Source organism: Plecotus auritus (genome assembly GCF_963455305.1).
Source record: "Plecotus auritus genome assembly, chromosome: 13".
Taxonomy (NCBI): domain Eukaryota; kingdom Metazoa; phylum Chordata; class Mammalia; order Chiroptera; family Vespertilionidae; genus Plecotus; species Plecotus auritus.
Window position 1 is genome coordinate 27,152,618 of NC_137779.1, and position 20,383 is coordinate 27,173,000.

Here is a 20,383-nt window from a genome sequence, read left to right on the forward strand (position 1 = left end):
AAGGAATAAGCCTGTCCTTCCTAAAAAACTGTTTCTTTCTTTTTTTCTTTCAGCTATTCCTCTACACAGCCGACTAGTTATGATCAGAGCAGTTACTCTCAGCAGAACACCTATGGGCAGCCGAGCAGCTATGGACAGCAGAGTAGCTATGGTCAACAAAGCAGCTATGGGCAGCAGCCGCCCACTAGTTACCCCCCCCAAACTGGATCCTACAGCCAGGCTCCAAGTCAATATAGCCAGCAGAGCAGCAGCTACGGGCAGCAGAGTGAGTTGCTAAGAGAGAACACCACATAAGAGTGGCTGTGAACATGGGGAAATGGTCTTTGTCATTGTTTGCTTTCTGGCTCCAGGATGCGTCTTAGGGCATAGCATCCTGGCTGATAGCTTGGATGTCCCAGTAAAGACTTCAGTGCTTTTCTTCAATTCAGTTGTTATTCGCATACCTTGCAAAAAGAGAAGAGAGATTTCGTAACTGGCTAGAATAAATGAGTTGCACTGGCATCCCTGGTCTCTGGGGAAGTTCTGTGCAGTGAGTGAAGTCAGCATTCCTATGGCCTGCCCCTCCCAACTCAATGACAGTGAGCAGGTAGTTACTGAAGACTGTTTGATAGTCAAGTAAATGCTATCTGTGTTTTGATTTTGTTTTCTGTTTACATCCATAGAGGAAAAAAAAAAAAAGTCTTCCTCACAGGATAGTTCCATATATTAGAGAAGTAATCAAAAACTCAAACCCTCTTCACAATTTAATCTCTACCCAGATTGTTATGTGGGTTTTTTTAAGTTCCATTCGTGGGCATGTGTTATGACTATGAAATGAGTAGTGCTGCTTGATGGAGCCCAACCCTTAGCCATGTGCTAAAACCCTAAGGAACCTGGCTCTATTTGGAGCTGCCTTATAATGCAGAAGCCTACAGGCTTTGGGCCAGAGGGCTTTTTGTTGTTGTTTGGGAATGGTTTATTCTAGGCTACCTGGGGAAGGTTACTCCAGCTTTGATGAACCAGCACTTCTTGTTGAACTTACAAGAGCCTATGATTAGGGGTGTGTTATCGAGGATGGTGCCTTGGTTAGTGTTTTGCAGTTGAGAATTCTGTGATTCCAGGAGAGAGTACAGCAGGCAGTGGTATAAATGTTGGTCCATGGCTTACAGATGTGACTCTTTCCTCAGGTTCATTCCGACAGGACCACCCCAGTAGCATGGGTGTTTATGGGCAGGAGTCTGGAGGATTTTCCGGACCAGGAGAGAACCGGAGCATGAGTGGCCCTGATAACCGGGGCAGGGGAAGAGGGGGATTTGATCGTGGAGGCATGAGCAGAGGTGGGCGGGGAGGAGGACGCGGTGGAATGGGGTAAGAGCAAACCTTTTCTCCTTTTACCTAATTTTGTTTCATCCATAGGATTTTCAATGGAAAGAGGGGACTGAAAGACCTAAGAAATTTATTTCTACATTTCCATGGACAATCTGTTGGGCCCAGGCCGTCTTCTAAAACATGGAAATGTCATCTCTATGGTGCATATTCAGTGGCAGTGGGCTTTTTCCCTGCCGGTCTACTTGGTTGGGTTGGGGAGAACAAAGAATGGTTTTGAAATTAGAGCTTTCAGTTCCCTTCGTGGTTTCCAGAGGCCAAAAGCCTCTCTGGGTAATAGACTTGGGATGGAACACACACAACCCTTCTAACAATCTAGGTTTATAGCTAATTGTCTCTGAATGGTTGTCTTGAAATACCTGGTGTATATACTGCTGAAAAGGAATGCAGCTGTTTTCCACAATGTTTGTCCCCAACTTCTGCTTGTACTCCGAACTGTTGAACGTAATGCTGAAGATCTTGGCCCCATAACCCTTGAACTACGGCCTGAGGTGCACCCGGTACTCAGAAAAATCCAATAGCTTTTTGCAGAGTAATGTATATAATTAATTCTAGTATTACTCCTTATTGGAGATCTTAAGAAGTCTAAATCGGTTTGACCATTTTGATTGATGGCACAATCTGGTTTAGAAAACTGTTTAGATCAATAACGTAACCCTGCTACCTGTGCCTGCCCTTCCCCTCCCTTCTCCCATCTCCTCTCTCCTTTCTGGTATCTGTACTTTGATGAAGGTGAGGTATAATGTTGGTGGTTAACATAATCCAGAAGGCTTAGTTCTGTGTGTGTTCTGTCCCGATATAAACTAGTATAAAAGTTATGCAGAATGTTCTATTCAGTATAAATTGGATTTGATGCCACAGTTGGTTCAAGGAAAAATTGAATAGGATTTCTTTTTCAGAAGTGGGCTTCAAAATTAAATAGATTTTAAAATTTTATCTTTAATTTTTGTATTAGCAAATCTGTTAACGATTGAAAGGTACTGATATTCTGCATAACTTAAAAGTCTTTGGTGAAATCTTTATTGGAAGAAACAATCATTTTTACAACATGCAAAATTTTATGAATAATTTGGTATACAGTAAAATCAATCCTCTGATTTGGACAATGTCATTCCATTATAAAGGTTTCACTTCTTTATGGATGTTTTAAAATAGACATAGACACTTGAAATTACTATCATCACGTCTTCAATCACCTAAAAGTCTTAGTATATTTCTATTGCAAAACCAATTTCAAATGTACTCATTTTAATACTTCAGAAGTAATAAATTCTAATTTTGCTAGACATTGCTAGGAGAGGGGTCCGCTCTTCCTGGATGAGAAGTCTCTCCTGGAGCCGTAGGAAAAATCCTGGCTTTCCCCATAGGTTTTTCAACAGACTGGGCAGCAGTCGGTTGGATCCTTTGGGGATAGGACAGGGGCACCCCCTCCCTCTTTTTTATTGTGGTGTGGTGATGGTTTTCAGTGTCTTCTGCAGGTAAGGCACTCAATGTTGTTAACGTGCCCTTTTTCATTGCCTCAGTATTTTGATATTTTCATTGGCTGTTAAACGTGGAAACTTTTTAACATGCTTTGTCGCATTTATATGCTACAGGTTACAAAGTGAGAGCCTTGTATACACTTCAATACTTAAAAAGTACCCGTACTCAGTACTCAGCCGGCAGCATAATGAAAAGTGGGACTAGACACGGTGTCCATATGGAGAGGAAAAATATACATAGAATATTTTTAACAAAATGTTTTCATTGTATAAATGGAATCCTTCTGTAACTTTGGTAACTGCATACTTGTTGTTTGGTAATGAACCAGAGGAGGTATAATAATACTCTAGAATTGTGTAACATTAAAGTGTAAACTTCTGTGTTTAAAGAGAGAGAACATTTTATGGTGTGTACTTTTAAAAAAAAGACAAAGCTGCATGCAACAGCTTGAAATTGTATATTCAGGTATTAAAGGTGCAATACTGGTTAGAAAAAGCTCAGGGCCTCCCACTGAGGAGCTGCCTTTATTTAATTTAAAGGAAAAAGGGCCCGATTCGTAGTTTCTTACCCTTCAAAGTATGTAAGGCAGTAACTTGATCCTGCCATTGTTGTTATTCTCAACTGATATGTCTGTAAAGTTGCACCCCCAGTCCATTTAGCCTTGGAATTGGTTGTAAATTTTCTTTTCACAGTGACTGTAAATTCATTAGTGCCCTGCAGTGTATGGCTTTATGCTGAAGATGGCTGGATGCGTCCTCTGGTGTGTGTGGTAGTCATTTAGTGTAGTTGTCTCCTTCATTATGCTGTGACTTGTTAGGGAGCCCGGGGTCTCTTGGTTCTGCCCTGGGAGAGGTTGAGGGTGCACCTTTATGAACATGGAAAGGTTCATCACAACAGTTGTCCCAGCTTGCTATTCCTCTCTACACCAAGCTCTCTCTGTTTTTCAGCTGATGGGGTGGGTGTTTGGGATCTATTTTCCCCCTCATTTGCCAAGTATTGCACTATTAATACCAGCCCCCGAAATGAAAGGAGCCAACCACACTGGTGCACAATCAGACAAGCAAGGTTGTATATAATGGAAATTGAGCAAGCTGCCCTGAAGAAAGGCATAGTGACAAGATGAGAGAGATGCATTGTTTGGAGATGTTTAGCCAGTGCCCTTCTTCCCCACGAGCCCCCCCAAGGCTCAGAGCGGTACTGGCTTTTAAAGGGAAAGGCCTTCATTTCTTCGTTTATCCCCCCAGCAGCGCTGGAGAGCGAGGTGGCTTCAATAAGCCTGGTGGTAAGTTTTTGAGTATTACCATGGATAGTGTTTAAAAAAAAATACAGTCAGTTTTTAGAAAACTATAATTTTTTATTAGTTTCATAAGCGGTTTAAAAATGATCTATACAAAAGAGACTAATGGGTACTGCCGGCATTGTCTTAGGGGTAATAAGGTTAACCTATGGTTACAAAACAAAGGGTAACTTGAAGTATTGATCAACTGCTTCTGTAATATGGGGGAGAATACATTTTTTAAATTTGGTTTATTTGGAGGAAAAATTTTGACTTAAATTTAACACTAATTTGGCACATAAGCATTGAGAGTGTATTTGGTTAATGGTTTAAAAGCAAACCAGCAAAGAAAAAACCCTAGCAAACCTTTCACAAACGTTAAAGGGGCACTGCTCCATTTTAGCGGTGCGGGTCATTTTGAGTTTAATGAAGCCCCATCAAATGGTGGTATAGTAGATAGTTATGTGTGTTTGTAAGGTTTTGTAGCTTGCAAGACACGCACTAATAATATTTTATATGATCTTTCCTGGTTGGCAGGACCCATGGATGAAGGACCGGATCTTGATCTAGGTAATTTTTAATTTTTATCTTTTACACTGCTTTATACACATTTAGCACACGAGTGTGTGGTAGGGTTTAGCAGCCTCATAGATGAATGGGATATTATTGGTGTCAAGGGCAGTTTGGGGCTTCCTTTATCAAAAGCATCTGCTCGCCCTAGCCAGTTTGGCTCAGTGGATAGAGCGTCGGCTCACAGACTGAAGGCTGGGTTCAATTCCAGTCAAGGGCACCTACTTTGGTTGCGGGCTTGATCCCGGCCTTGGTCAGGATGTGTGCGTGATGCATCCATTCAGGGTGTGTTTCACACACCGATGTTTTCTGTCTCTCCCCCCTCTCTAAAATCAGTGGAAAAATATCCTTGGGTGAGGATTGACCAAAAAAAAAAGGCACCTACTCATAGTAGCTTTAAACAAAATAAACCAGAAGTGTCATGGCTTTCTTATTAATATGGTTGGTAGTTCTAGTTTTGTGATGAATACTAGTAGGCAATAGGGACCGGTTGGTTAATAAGCCCCTATACATACATGACAGTAACTCCCTTCTGTCTTGTTTTTTCTGGAAGGCCCACCTGTTGATCCAGATGAAGACTCTGACAATAGTGCCATTTATGTGCAAGGTTTAAATGACAATGTGACTCTAGACGATCTGGCAGACTTCTTTAAGCAGTGTGGAGTTGTTAAGGTAAGTTCAGGCATAACCATGCCATCTGGCAGGTCTTCCACCCACAGCGCATTTTAAAGAGACTGAATTGCTGTTAAGAGTAGTTTCTGAAGTTGACTGATTTTTCTTTTTGAATGTATTGTGATTTGCTCCTTAACATACCAAGAAATCGATTTTTAATTGAATCTTTTTCAAAAAATAGTTTTGAGAGGGAGAGAAACATTGATTTGAGAGCGTAACATCGATCGGCTGCCTCCTGCACACCCCATACTGGTGATCGAACTGGCAACCCCTTGGTGCACGGGACGACATCCAACCGAGCCACACCGGCCAGGACAAAAACCTTTTTAAAAAATAAGTGTTAAGCATACTTGATAATTTGGCCATAAGGCAATACTATTGTGGGAATATACGAGGGTCAACCAGAAAAATGCCATTGGCGTTTACATATAGCAGGGAACATGGTTAAAAAGGAATATAGTATGTTAAATAATGAGTGTTACAGAGGAAAATAATACAGCAAGAAGGGCAGGCATTAAAGGAACAGAGCCGTCCATAAAGCTTGGAGTGGAGAAGGTATTTCAAAATAATGGAGGGAGCTTCTCTGGCAAACTCGAGGGAGCTGGTGTGACTAGAAAGTTTTGATCTGCGCTACTGGAAGGTGGTGGGGTGGTTAGATGGGGAAGACTAAGAAACGGATTTTGAGACAGGAAGGTGGGGTCCCTAGAACAGAAGCTCAAGGTTTGGGCATCTTGTGTTCCATTTATTAAGTACATTCTCTGAAAAAGAGTTGGGCTGATTCTGGGTTTTTACCGGCTAAGCCATGCTCAGTGCGCATTCTCGTACAGCTCCCAGTGCTCGGTACACTAGTTCCTCTAGTGTGTGTACAAGTCATTCTTGTTATTCACGGTGGTTCTAAAGGTCACTACAGACACTTGAGTTAATGAAGGCATGTCTCACATAGGTCATAATCCTAAACACGATTCATCCGGTAGTTCTTTATTTTACAAAGAGAAAAGGTTCCGTCGTGGTGACTGCCTTAGTTGGTATTCAGATTTTCCCAGCTGGCCTCAGAGTTGGATCTCCCTGCACTGCCCGCCCCGCCCCTACAGTGTCCAGCCTTGGGTCCTCTGTAGAGAGAATGGGAATGAGAGGGCAGAGTGTTGTCTTGTGTGACCTCAGCTGAGTGCACATATGCGTCAGGCAACTTAAAATTTTTGCCACTCTCCATGTCTGTCTACACATAACCACAAAAGTGCCACTAGTATTGATTTTGGAGTTTATAAATTTTTATTTTTGAGAGTAGGCAAATTTGTATATATTTAATCCATGAAGGATGAGGATCAACCGTACCCAGGCATAAAATTGCTTAAGGTATGTACCTGTTTAACTTCACAAGATAATGGTATGGCCGACCACTTAGACTCCCGACAGTATTACTGGTTCACATTCTCCATCCTCACCACTACTGGGAATCATGTCTTTCAACGTGCTAATTTTTCGATTTGCTTTTTCCCTGTACACCATCTGCTGTGAAATGTGTTTGTGTCTTACTCTCATTTTTCATTGGGTTATTTGTCGATTTATATTATAGTTTTTTATATTGTCTGAATGCCGAATAGAAAGTTCTCCCCCTGCCTGGAGCTATGTCTTGGTTGTCTCGTGTACTTTTAATTTGTGTGAGCCTATGTTAAGAGCAGATAGTTACTATGTCGTTGTGCTAAATCTTGATAGCTAGTAAGACAACTTACTCTGCTTTGCTCTTTTTCTTCAGGAATGTTTGCTACTTACTCCTTGCTCTTCTGTATACATTTTGGAAGCTCCTTTAAAACACCAGATTGGGTGTTTACTGACTCTGTAAGACAGTTTGAGAAATGACATTTTTATAATACTGAACAGTCTTTTTCTCATGAACATTGTATGTCTCCATTTATGTCTTATAAAGGAGATTATAAACGTATATATCCCATCATTCAAACCACTCTGTTTTTATGTATATGTCCCTTATTAAAATAAAGGTGTCAGTTACATGTATATAAGCATTGCACCTTATATATATATATATATATTTTTTTTTAATTGATTTCAGAGAGGAGAGAGATAGAAACATCAGTGATGAGAGAGGATCATTGATCGGCTGCCTCCTGCATGCCCCACACTGGGGATCAAGCCCACAACCCCAGACAGATGCCCTGACCGGAATTGAACTATGACCTCCTGGTTCATAGGTCGACACTCAACCACTGGGCCACGCCAGCCAGGCACACCTTTTTTTTAAGCCCTATAATCAGACTTTCAAGCATCTCTAGGTATATAAACAAATGTATAGATTGGCCTCGGATCATGTTCACATTTAATGCAAAACACACACATGAAGCCATATTCTTGAACGATGTGGCTCCTGAACTCAAGCCAACTGTATCTGGTGTTCAGCTGAGAAACTAGTGGTCTGTTCTAGCTCCAGAGGGAAAACTAGCTGTGTTGCACTTAATTAAGAATACACAGCCCTGTCTACTGTACGTAATGACTTGAAGGTTATTTTTAACTGTGCAAGTCATTTCTTAGGTGACGGACTCCATGCTGGACCACCTCTTGCTGGGGTCTCCCGTGTGGGTGCGAGGACACCAGGAGAAGAGGCTGGGGAAGGAGTGGGCCCGTGCTGCTCACGGACACACTTGGGGTTTGAGCCTATTTGGGTTCTTAGGATAAAACACCTAAGAGGGGACATAATTTTACATATTTGTTGTAGCAATTTAGGAAATAGGTCACCCGTAACTCCACCACTTCGGTAAATTAACATCTTACTGAGCAGGAATCTGTGAAAGATTGTTGCCTTGGACGGGGACTTCTCTGGATGTCACGTGGACTTGATGATCATAGTCTCCTGTGCTGTTTGATGCCTAGATGAACAAGAGAACTGGACAGCCCATGATCCACATCTACTTGGACAAGGAAACGGGAAAGCCCAAAGGCGATGCCACAGTGTCCTATGAAGACCCGCCGACTGCCAAGGCGGCCGTGGACTGGTTTGATGGTAGGGTCCTTGGCGTCCACGAGGGTGTGCCCACTGCTCCGTAACCGCCTGCTGCGGGGCACGTGGCGGCCTGGTAGCAGATCTGCCTGTGTCCGCTTGCAGGGAAAGAGGCTTTTCAATTCCGTTAGGACATCATTCCCTGAAGTGATTCTCTAAACACAGATATCAGAAGGCACAGAACATGTTAGCACTGTACTTTTTAATTTAAATATATCTATGGCCTTGACATTGATGCCGAGATTTTACTTCAGGGAAAATCAACTCGCAAGTGTCAGAGGACAGGTCCTGGCCCTCCTCTCTTGGCACTTCAGGTTCTTCCTGTCCCTGCTTCTCACCCTGCGCTGGACAAGGGTGCCACCCCCACCCTCCAGCTTGCTTTTCCTCGAGGTTTTAAGTATGTCTGAAGGCTTTTTTCTGGTCCTTCCGGTAAGGCTCTGAGATGGTGGGAAGGGCCCACTGGTGCAGCAGGGGAGGGGGGAGAAAAGGGGTGGTCTAGCCTTGCCTAGGCCTTCAAGAAGGGAGGAGGAGTTGAGGGTTGGGAGGAATTGATGTTCTGCTGTCTCGTTCTAGGGAAAGATTTTCAAGGAAGCAAGCTGAAAGTCTCCCTGGCTCGGAAGAAGCCTCCAATGAACAGCATGCGGGGGGGCATGCCGCCCCGAGAGGGCAGGGGGATGCCGCCGCCCCTCCGTGGAGGTAGGCATCGACACCTGCTCGGACCTGTTCCTGGGCTGGTTTGGAAGTTCTTAAGACCCTTATCTGGGAGAAACTGGGTTTCTAGAGTAGACAGGCTAGTTAGAAATACAAGGAAGGGCCGTAACCCATGTTAGACTACTGAATGCTGGCAGTGAGCGTTTATGGGAGTGTCGTGGCCAGTGTGGCTCACCTGGAGTGTAGTCCTGTCTCCTTCCAAGGTCTTGGGTTCGATCCCAGTTGGGGCACATATGGGAGGCAGCTGATCGATGTATCTCACATCAGTGCTTCTCTTAAAAGAAAAAGTTTATGGGAGAAAAGGAAGCAGAGAATATGCCTTGGTTGGTCAGAGAGGCTGGAACACTCTGCCTGGGTGTCAACCTGGGGCTGTTGCATTTATGCCGCTTTGGTCTCTTCATCTAGACCCGTGGTCGGCAAACTCCTTAGTCAACAGAGCCAAATATCAACAGGACAACGATGGAAATTTCTTTTGAGAGCCACATTTTTAAAACTTCTTCTAACACCACTTCTTCAAAATAGACTCGCTCAGGCCGTGGTATTTTGTGGAAGAGCCACACTCCAGGGGCCAAAGAGCCGCATGTGGCTCTCGAGCCGCAGTTTGCCGACCACGGATCTATATGAAAACACTGGCCCTCCTACAACTGCTGTGGAAGCTGAATTCCCAGCCACACGGCTCCTGCCTGTGCTGTTCACGGGGCTGCTGTACATGCCAAGTGCAGCTCAGGACCTTGGGCTTGTGGGAAAGGGGCACATGGGGCCATGACGATGGTGGCCATTTCCCTGAAGCAAACCTGGTGCTATCGGGGTGATTGTTCTTTCTTATTTCAGGTCCGGGGGGCCCAGGAGGTCCTGGGGGACCCATGGGTCGCATGGGAGGCCGTGGAGGAGACAGAGGAGGCTTTCCCCCAAGAGGGCCCCGGGGTTCCCGAGGAAACCCATCCGGAGGAGGAAACGTCCAACACCGAGCTGGAGACTGGCAGTGCCCCAATCCGTATGTGCTTCTCTTGGCAAACTGATAGCCTGCTAGTGACGTCACTGCACACCTTGCCCTAGTCCCATTCTGAAGAGAAGTGGTGGGTTCTCTGTCCAGAGAAGTTGTATGATGACTGATTGCTATTGGGGGGCTGGGAGGCTAATCAGTCACTTACCAGCTGCTTCAGAACCTCCTAAAGGTCAGTTCTGCTGGATCAGACGCCGACCTGTGGTGCATTGCTGCCTGAGGCTGTAGTTCTGAAGCCACTGTCTGTGCACAGATCCTCTTACGGGTGGTTGACCCAGGACCTGTGACTGGTGGTGGTGGAGTGGGTGCCTGCTGACAGGTTGTCTTTGCTTGTTCGGCTTCCTTAGTTCACTTAGCTGATGCTTTCTGTTGTACAACTTCATGCAGGGGGTGTGGAAACCAGAATTTCGCCTGGAGAACAGAATGCAACCAGTGTAAGGCCCCGAAGCCTGAAGGCTTCCTCCCGCCACCCTTTCCGCCCCCGGGTAGGTACAGGTTTGGGGAGCATCCCCTCAGCTTCTTGGTCCTAAACCTCTTGTTAACTTGGTGGGCTTGGTAACCTACAGTGTGCCCTGCTGAGAGCCAGGTCAGTGGTTGCAGTAAGTGCCTCTCTGGGGCCTTACGCTCCGTCGTCACTGCTCAGTGGTGGCCAACCCCGATGTCCTGACCAGGGCAGGGCTCTGCTCCGGGACAAGAGCCCGGGCAGCCTCAGGCATGGCCACAGAGCTTTCGCTTCCACCCGTCCTGTCTTGCCACTGATGTGTCCTTTCTCTTACCGTAGGCGGTGACCGTGGTAGAGGTGGTCCTGGCGGCATGCGGGGAGGAAGAGGCGGCCTCATGGACCGCGGTGGTCCTGGTGGAATGTTCAGAGGTGGCCGTGGTGGAGACAGAGGTGGCTTCCGTGGCGGCCGGGGCATGGACCGCGGTGGCTTCGGTGGAGGAAGACGAGGTGGCCCTGGGGGTCCTCCTGGACCTTTGATGGAACAGATGGGAGGAAGAAGAGGCGGGCGTGGAGGACCTGGAAAAATGGATAAGTATGTGATGGTGAAACCACCTGTGGGCTCCTAGGCTCAGCCCGGCTGTCAGCAGGCAGGAAGCTCCCAGGACCCAGGTCTGTGGAAGGGCTTCCTTTCCTGTCCCCATTTTAACCTGCGGCCCCCCCCCCTTTTTTTCCCCTCGTAGAGGTGAACACCGTCAGGAACGCAGAGACCGGCCCTACTAGATGCAGAGACCCCGCAAGCTGCGTTGACTACCAGATTTATTTTTTAAACCAGAAAATGTTTTAAATTTATAATTCCATATTTATAATGTTGGCCACAACATTATGATTATTCCTTGTCTGTACTTTAGTATTTTTCACCATTTGTGAAGAAATATTAAAACAAGTTCAATGGTAGTGTGCCGAGTTTTTTTTTCTCCTTTTAAAGATGGTTGTTTAACTAAGACTAATGGGAACCCCTTGTGAGCATGCTCAGTATCATTGTGGGGAACCAAGAGGGCCTCTAACTAACTGTAACAATGTTCATGGTTGTGATTTTTTTTTAAATAAAATTCCAAATGTTTATAAACAGTCATCCTTCTCGGCCTCTGTTCCGCAGTTGCTGCATGTCTACTGGGGGTGGGCCCCTGTCCCCGGGGAGTGGGGTGCCTCCAGACAACGGCTCATTGAAGGGTCGGGAGGGAAAATCGGAAACGGTCCCGACGTGAAAACAAACCGCGATGGCCTCGATGGTCATGGTGCTGCCAGCCAGGAAGGGGGTTGGCAGGTCCCTTTGGCCCTGGACCATCTCTGGAGGGGATGTCACAGCCCAGGACTGCAGTGTGAGGAGGGCTGTGGTGGGAGGACCTGTCACTGGCTTGAAGCCTTCCGGAGCCCCTTCGCGTCTCGGGGACCTCGGTGCCACTCGCAGGCAGCAAGTCAGGCTCTGCACCTCCAGGGAGCTCTGCCTGGTCGAAGCCCCAGCGGGGGAGTCGTTGCCCCTCCTCAGTGACACTGGTGCTTCCTTAATGTTACAGGGTTGAGTTTTAAAGTTTGGTAAACGGCCTGATACTAAAACAGAGGCCGCCTTTAAGATTTAGTCCCTGGTTGCCTTGTGCAGGGTCAGATGTCAAGGTTTTTTTCCAGTGGGCATGCTTCTGAAATCGGGCCTTTTCGATCAGTCTTACCACCTGTGCCTGTGTGATTTCAGTCAGATTGAGCCCTACCTGGGAAAAGAGGTTTTCCAAGTCTAACGAGTGGATCGCCAGGCAGGTGTGAAACCAGCAGGCCCCTCAACACGTTCCAGTCAGAAAAGGCAAACTCGTGTCCAGAGGTGCCAGGGGAGAGTGTCACCGTGAGCCTGGGGAAGGAACAAGAAACACTTGGAAGAAACGACTTCCCTGCCATGCCTGCCCCTGTGGGAGCAGGGCCTCGGGAAGCACCCGGAGCTGCCCCGCTCTGCTGGCCACCGGCTCGCCCTGCTCCCCTGTGCTCGGCGACGGGCTGCGCCTTACCAGCCCCCCGGACATACACCCAGTTCGTCCTCCTTTTACCCGTCACTATCCCCCTCCAGCTGCCACCATTTCTCCGCTCCTTCCTAGAACCCACTTCTAATCAGTCTTGCCTTCACTGAAACAGCAGCTCTCCCGTCCCCACCAGCCTCCCCACAGCCGAGTCAATGACCCTTCTCAGTTCTCCAATCACTGCTGCCTCCCCTCCTCCCACCTCTAACATAGGGGAGGCCCAAGGCCAGTGCTGGTCTCCGCCTGGCTGACCTCCCACCGTCTACTGGGGGGCAGCCTTTTCCCAAGAGCCAGCTCCTGGGTGTCCGCTGGGCTCAAGGCGGGGCTGGACCCTGCCCCCTGCTCCCTCCACCGCCTCTCGCACTCGCCCCCTGCCTGAACCTCCGAGTCCTTGACGCCTTGTTCTCTGGAACCCACTCCAGTCCCCTCCCAACCCATCAGGTCCTCTTCAAAATGCAGAACGGTGCATCACCCCCCACCCAAACCTCCCGCCACACAGTCCAGGCCCCAGGCCTCTCCTGGGTTCCCTGCTTCCCTCCCTCTAGCCTTTCCCCATATTGGCCAGTGACTTCTCCACACCGTGTCATCACTGTTGTTGAAACCTGGGGACTCGCACCCCACTGTGACCGCTGCCCACTCTGCCCTGCCCACTGTAGTCCAGGCACATGGGCCAGCGCTGTTCCTCCACGAAGCCAAGGATGCTCCTTTCAACAACTCAGCTGTGACAGGTGCACCCCGAGGCCCAAACTTAACCCGTGCATCCTGCAAGCACTGCCTCGCACGTTTAATTCCTAATGACCCTTTGAGGTGGGAGGTAAGCTGATCCAGTTCCTCAGGTGAGGAATGGGGCTTGGCATCGAGGGGCCAAGGCGAGGGTGAGGGCACCTTCTTTTTTTTTTTTTTTTTTTTAATATATTTTATTGATATTTTTACAGAGAGGAAGGGAGAGGGATAGAAAGCTAGAAACATCGATGAGAGAGAAACACCGATCAGCCGCCCCCCGCACACCCCCCACTGAGGATGCGCCCACAGCCAAGGCACATGCCCTCGACCGGAATCGAACCCGGGACCCCTCAGTCCACAGGCCGACGCTCTATCCACTGAGCCAAACCGGTTTCGGCTGAGGGCACCTTCTTGCCTCCCACACACACTCCTTTCTGAAAGGCTGGGTGCTCTGGCAGCAATGGGTACAGATCCGCCAGCTCTTGGCCCGCAGCCCTTCCTGGAAGCTGCTGTGCAGACATCCTTCGCGTGTGGCAGGTCTCCCGCCAAGAGCTTGAGGCTGTCCCAGGAGCAGCCTTGTGTCCCTGCCTGGAGAGGGGTTTGTCACTGGCACTGAATGCGTGGCCCTGTAAGAGGGTTCTGTTCCAGAGGCCGAGGCCGAGGGTGGAGGAGTTTATGTCAGGCAGGCCCACTTCTTCCTGCCAAGAGACATCTGGCCCGCGCTGGCCTCAGGTGCCCAGTCGAGCTGTGTCTCAAAGGATTGTACAAAGCTGGTCAGTGCCTGGGGAGGGGGGCGGCGGGATGGGCGGGGGCAGGAGAAGGGGGGGGGCAGGAGAAGGGGGTGGGGCGGGATGGGTGGGGGCAGGAGAAGGGGGTGGGGCGGGATGGGTGGGGGTAGGAGAAGGGGGGCGGGATGGGCAGGAGCAGGAGAAACAGGAGAGGTGAGAGAAGTCAGAGGAAACTCTTGCCTAGTTTCCACAACCTGCTGCAAACTCAGCTCCTGGCCAGTCACGCTTGGAATAAAAATTTCCAACACAGCCTCGTGGTCGCACTAAGCCACACCCAGAGGGCCTGGGCAAAGGTTATGGAGTCAATGGGGTGACTAATCTCTGGCCCACACGTGAACAAAGGCCCGCAGGAAGTGGCTCATCTGCTCCACAGAAGGACTTGGGGCTCCAGGGCTGCAGGGGCTGTGGGGCCAAGGACAGAGTGACCAGGGCTAGTGGCCAATGCAACCGGGAGCTGAGCCCCCAGACGCCAGGACACTGAGCTGACAAAGGGCTCTCAATCTGCCCCGATCTGCCCCCTCCTCACAGAGCTGCCAGAGATCGGGTGAGCACAGTGTTGGGACAGGCCAGTAACCCAGGACGAGCGGAACAGGGAAACTGAGGCAGGTAGTTAAACAGCAGTTTACAGCCGTCCAGTAAATCCTATCTTCCCTAAACCATGGACACTTAAGAGTAAATGGTTTGCAAGGAGGTAACAGACCTGTACTCAGAGAACTAACTACAGGACATTGAAAACAGAGATAAAGACATAAACAAGTGGGAGAATATACTGTGTTCATGGATTGGTAGAATTATCATTAAAATGTCCATACTACCCAAGGCAATCTCCAGATTCAATGCAGTCCCTATTAAAATACCAACAGCATGTATCACAAATCTAGAACAGATACTCCAAAATTTTATATGGAACCAAAAAAGACCCCGAATAGCTGCAGCAATTTTTTTAAAAATATATTTTTATTGATTTCAGAGAGGAAGGGAGAAGGAGAGAGACAGAAACATTCATGATGAGCGAGAATCATTGATTGGCTGCCTCCTGCACGCTCCACACTGGGGATTGAGCCCGAAACTCAGGCATGTGCCCTTAACCAAAATCCAACCTGGGACCTTTCAGTCTGCAGGCCAATGCTCTATCCACTGGGCCACACCAGCTAGGGCAAGTGCAGCAATCTTCAGAAAGAAGAACAAAGTTGGAGGAATCACAATACTAGATACCAAGTTATACTATAAAGCCACTATGAGCCAAACAGCCTGGTCCTGGCACAAGAACAGGCATACAGATCGATGAAACAGAACAGAGATCCCAGAAATCGACCCAAGCCATTATGCTCAATTAATATTTGACAAAGGAGGCAGGAACATATAATGGAGTCAAGACAGTCTCTTCAATAAATGGTTTTGGGAAAACTGGACAGATACATGCAAAAAAATGAAACTAGACCACCAACTTACACCATACACAAAAATAAACTCAAGGTGGATGGATAAAAAACTTAAATGTTAAGTCATGAAACCATAAAAATCTTAGAAGAAATCATAGGCAGCAAAATCTCAGACATCTCTCGTAGCAATAAGTTTGTGGATACATCTCCTAGGGCAGTGGTCGGCAAACTGCGGCTCGCGAGCCACATGCGGCTCTTGAGCCCCTTGAGTGTGGCTCTTCCACAAAATACCACGTGCGGGCGCGTACATACAGTGCGATTGATACTTCGTGGCCCATGCACAGAAGTCGGTTTTCGGCTCTCAAAAGAAATTTCAATCGTTGTACTGTTGATATTTGGCTCTGTTGGTGGGCAGTGGTGGGCAAACACATTAGTCCACAGAGCCAAATATCAACAGTACAACGATTGAAATTTCTTTTGAGAGCCAAATTTTTTAAACTTAAACTTCTTCTAATGCCACTTCAAAAAAGACTCACCCAGGCGGTGGTATTTTGTGGAAGAGCCACACTCAAGGGGCCAAAGAGCCGCATGTGGCTCGCGAACCGCAGTTTGCCGACCACGGCTCCTAAGGCAAAGGAAACTAAGGAGAAAATAAACAAATGGAACTACACCCAAATAAAAAGCTTCTGCACAGCAAGAGAAACCATCAACAAAACGAAAAGAGAGCCCACGCCTGGGAGAACATATTTGCCAATGATACATCTGATAAAGGGTTAGTATCTAAATTATGTAAGGAACTCATACAACTTAACAAAAGGAAGACAAACAATCCAATTAAAAAATGGGCAAAGGAACTAAATAGACATTTCTCCAAAGCAGACATACAGATGGCCAAGAAACATACGAAAACATGCTCAAAGTCACCGATCATCAGAGAGATACAAAAAACGACAATAAGGTATCACCTCACACCTGTCAGAATGGCTACCATCAACAAATCAACAAACGACAAGTGCTGGCGAGGATGCGGAGAAAAGGGAGCCCTCGTGCACTGCTGGTGGGAGCTCAGACTGGGGCAGCCACTGTGGGGAACAGTATGGAGTTTCCTCAAAAGATTCAACGTGGAACTGCCATTTGACCCAGTGATCCCACTGCTAGGAATATATCCCAAGGAACCAGAAACACCAATCAGAAAGAACTTAGGCACTCCTATGTTCATAGTGACATGATGTACCATAGCTAAGATCTGGAAACAGCCCAAGTGCCCATCAGCAGATGAATAGATAAAAAAAACAAAAACCTGTGATACATTTACACCATGGAATACTACGCAGCAGTAAAAAAGAAGGATCTCTTACCCTTTGAGACAGCATGGAGGGACCTGGAGAGTATTATACTAAGCGAAATAAGCCAGTCAGAGAAAGATTAAGTATCACATGATCTCACTCATATGTGGAATCTAATGAACAAAATAAACTGATGAGCAACATAGATCCAGAGACATGGAAGCATAGAACAGACTGCGGAACCTCAGAGGGAAGGCGGGGGAGGGTGGGTGGGAAGAGATCAACCAAAGACCTTGTATGCATGTCTGTAAGCATAACCCATGGACACGGACAATAGGGTGGTGAAGGCCTGGAGTGGGGGCGGGCTACAAGGGGACAATGGGAGGAGAAGGGGGGGACATATGTAATACTTTCAACAATAAAGATTTAAAAAATTTAAAAAAAATAGTAAATGGTTTGTACTTCTCCTCAACCAGAGGGTACATAGCTTAAATCACTCTACTCAGGGAGACGGCAGAAATCCAGTTTGTGCCATTTGCCAGCCACACGCCAAGGACGGATGAAGTTAAGAGAATAAATAAATCTCATTTTGGTACATCAGCATAAAGCTGATGAATATTCTATTGATCTTCCCCCAAGACCTCCCCTAACCATCCAGCCTTTAAAACTGCTCAAGACAAAGGACCCGGTGCGCTCTCCCTTCCCCGAACCTGCCCAAGCCCCCCACCCCTTTCCTTCCTGCACTGGAGCCAGCATCTCCCAAACTCAAGGGACCCCACGAGGCTGGCAACCAGGGCAGCACTGGGCAGCAGCAGTTCGTCCCAGACAACCCCCACCCCCGAACCCTATCCCAAGGCGCCCTTTTCTCTGACTTCTTAGTGAGACAAAGCAGCCCTGCCCGGCTCATTGCCCCACCTCATCCCTCTCCTTCTTCTCTCCTAGGCCCGTGCTTGTTCGCAGTCCCCAGCTTTAATAACCGTCCTCTAAACCCACCTGGACTCAGGCTGCCAAATCTTTCCTGCGCCGAGTAAGGAACCCACACCCGGCCGGCCGGCGCCAGGCTGACCCCCTTCCCGTACTCAGGTCCCCTTTCCCTAACAGCGGGCTGGAGGGGCTGGAGGGGCTGGAGAGCAGGTGCTCCAGGGCTTTCTGTTTTTGTTTGTTTGTTTAAGAATTTATTTTTAAAAATATTTTATTGATTTTTTACAGAGAGGAAGGGAGAGGGGTAGAGAGTTAGAAACATCGATGAGAAACATCGATCAGCTGCCTCCCGCACATCTCCTACTGGGGATGTGCCTGCAACCCAGGTACATGCCCTTGACTGGAATCGAACCCGGGACCCTTCAGTCCGCAGGCCGACGCTCTATCCACTGAGCCAAACCAGTCAGGGCCAGGGCTTTCTGGTTTTGCTTCTCACAGAGAGCACGAGGCAGCTCAGGGAAGCCGGGGTCCTTTGTCCCACAGCCCCGGGCAGAGAGAGTCGTCACGGGTGGGCCCACATCTGGGCAGAGCGGCCTCCAGTCCCCTGTCGCCCCTGGGCTGTGCTCACAAGCTCAGACTAGCTGCATGGCTGTCACCTGACCTCCAGCTGCAACCGAGGCTGAGCAGGCTGCTCCCTGGCACCCAGCGGGGGGGGGGGGGGCGGCAAACGTTTTGGCCATGTGCCCACTCGCCAAGCACCAGACCGAGCCGCACTGGAGCCACAGCACCCTGCACCCCGAGGTGGCCTGTGAGGCCTGTGGGCTGGGCTAGGGACAACCTTAGCCTACACCTCTTGTCCCTCCCGCCGTTCCTGTGACTTTCCTTGGTCCCTCGAGGAACAGACGAGGTTGCCACACACAGAAGGGGGCAAAGTCAAGAACCTCCATGGCCCGGGCCCCAGGTCTGGCCACACCAGTCAGCACCACACCTGCACGTGTTCTGGAGTCGGGACGTTGAGGTCCACAGTCTGAGTGGGCCTCCGCCGTAACAGCCTCCGCCCAGGGCCTGGAGGCAGGGAGGCCTCTCTGTCCCCTCCTCAGAGCAGGAGCAGGGAACCTGTGCCCGGGCTGCTCTAGGCCCGTGGTCGGCAAACCGCGGCTCGCGAGCCACATGCGGCTCTTTGGCCCCTGGAGTGTGGCTCTTCCACGAAATACCACGGCCTGGGCGAGTCTATGTTGAAGAAGTGGCGTTAGAAGAAGTTTAAGTTTAAAAAATGTGGCTCTCCAAAGAAATTTCCATCGCTGTCCTGTTGATATTGGGCTCTGTTGACTAATGAGTTTGCCGACCACTGCTCCAGGCTGAGGAGGGGGTCACGTGACCGCCCCTCCAACCGGGCCCTGCAGGGCAGCAAGGTGTCCTGCATGCACAGCAGCTGCCCACACATCCCTTGCCCCCTCTGGGCCTCAGTTTCCTTAAACTGTAAATGAGAACACGAGCTCTCCCAGGATTATGCTGCGGATCAGATTACTTAGTATCCACACCCTGCTCTTCCCACTGTGTTCCCAGGCCTCTCTTCCCCAGGTGTCAGCAGGCCCACACCCCGCGGTATTCCTGCCGCTGTCCTCACATTCTCACTCCTCTCATCAGCACATTCTTCCAGCTCTCCCCTCAAAATACAGCCAGAAGCCAACCCAGCCCTGGGCTCCTGCCCGCCCAGCGCAGCTGCCACAGGGAACCTGTTAAGACCAGTCAGGTCACACCCTCCTCTGCTCTAAACCCCTCAAAAGAGGCGTGGCCCGCAGTCTACTTGGTCTGCCTCCAATTTCTCTATCTTCATCCCTCCCTCCGTCTCCCTCCACTCCAGCCTCACAGGCCTCGTTTCCCTTTTCCTCGAACACGCAGCCACGTGCCCACCTCGGGGTCTTTGCTCCGACTATCCCGTTCCTGAAAAGCGCTCCGTCCAGGTATCGCAAAGCTCCCGTCCTCACCTCCTTTACTGATCACTGATTTAACATTGCAGACCCATCCCCCCCCACCCCCCAATGCAGTCTCCCCTTCACCCGGCTCCCCATCTCTCCTCCCCAGCAGCTGCCTCCAAGCCTGAGAACTAGCTCTGTTGTGTTCCCTGCTCTTTGCTCCAGTGCTAAGAGACTCAGCACACAGTAGGTGACACATGAGTGTCAGCCATTACTATTGCTAGTTGTGGGCCTTTCTCACTCTGTGGTGGGGGGGAGGGCACTGGAGGAAGGGCAGACCTGCGTGGGGGTGAGCACAGCCCACTTTTTGCAAGGTCATGAGGACTTGGCGAGATGATGCATGTGAGCAGCCTGGCACCAGGAAGTCTGGCACACAGTAGGCACGCAAAAAAAAAAATGCCCCTGATCCTGGAATGAGGGTATTCCCCTAATAGTCATGTTCAAACCCCCGGCTCCATCTGCTCTCCTGACTGAGCTCTAGTTTGGGCATAAAAGTGTCGCTCATAGAGGTGACTTCAGGTCAAGGGCACAGAGCTGGTCTGGCACACAGTAGGAGCCTTACTAAAGCTCCAAGTCTCGGCTATTGTTGACAGTGCTCCCCGCCCCTCGCCCTAGTTTGGCCAGCAAGGCTGCTCCTCAGCCAGGCCTGGTGTCCCCGCCCAGCCGGCAGCAGCAGGGGGCAGGACTTCCCAAGGATCCCAGCCAGGCCCCTCCTC

The 20,383-nt window shown here is 49.0% G+C and overlaps 1 protein-coding gene across 6 annotated transcripts in view; it reads left to right on the top strand.

The window, feature by feature from the left end:
- EWSR1 (EWS RNA binding protein 1) overlaps positions 1 to 11,663 on the top strand; it is a gene marked incomplete at its 3' end in the record, with an annotated part of 27,894 nt that extends 16,231 nt beyond the window's left edge. For 2 of the 6 annotated variants that reach the window (XM_080650286.1, XM_080650284.1), the window contains 11 exons: positions 54 to 265; positions 1,167 to 1,347; positions 4,095 to 4,129; positions 4,661 to 4,693; positions 5,247 to 5,365; positions 8,249 to 8,378; positions 8,949 to 9,071; positions 9,918 to 10,080; positions 10,477 to 10,574; positions 10,871 to 11,123; positions 11,272 to 11,663. In XM_080650286.1, coding sequence (XP_080506412.1) covers positions 54 to 265; positions 1,167 to 1,347; positions 4,095 to 4,129; positions 4,661 to 4,693; positions 5,247 to 5,365; positions 8,249 to 8,378; positions 8,949 to 9,071; positions 9,918 to 10,080; positions 10,477 to 10,574; positions 10,871 to 11,123; positions 11,272 to 11,311 — 1,387 coding nt within the window. Of the gene's footprint in view, positions 1 to 53; positions 266 to 1,166; positions 1,352 to 4,091; positions 4,130 to 4,660; positions 4,694 to 5,246; positions 5,366 to 8,248; positions 8,379 to 8,948; positions 9,072 to 9,917; positions 10,081 to 10,476; positions 10,575 to 10,870; positions 11,124 to 11,271 lie in introns of those variants that run through there. The other 4 variants (XM_080650285.1, XM_080650283.1, XM_080650288.1 and 1 more) reach the window with 3 other exon arrangements.
- Positions 11,664 to 20,383: the final 8,720 nt, after the last annotated feature.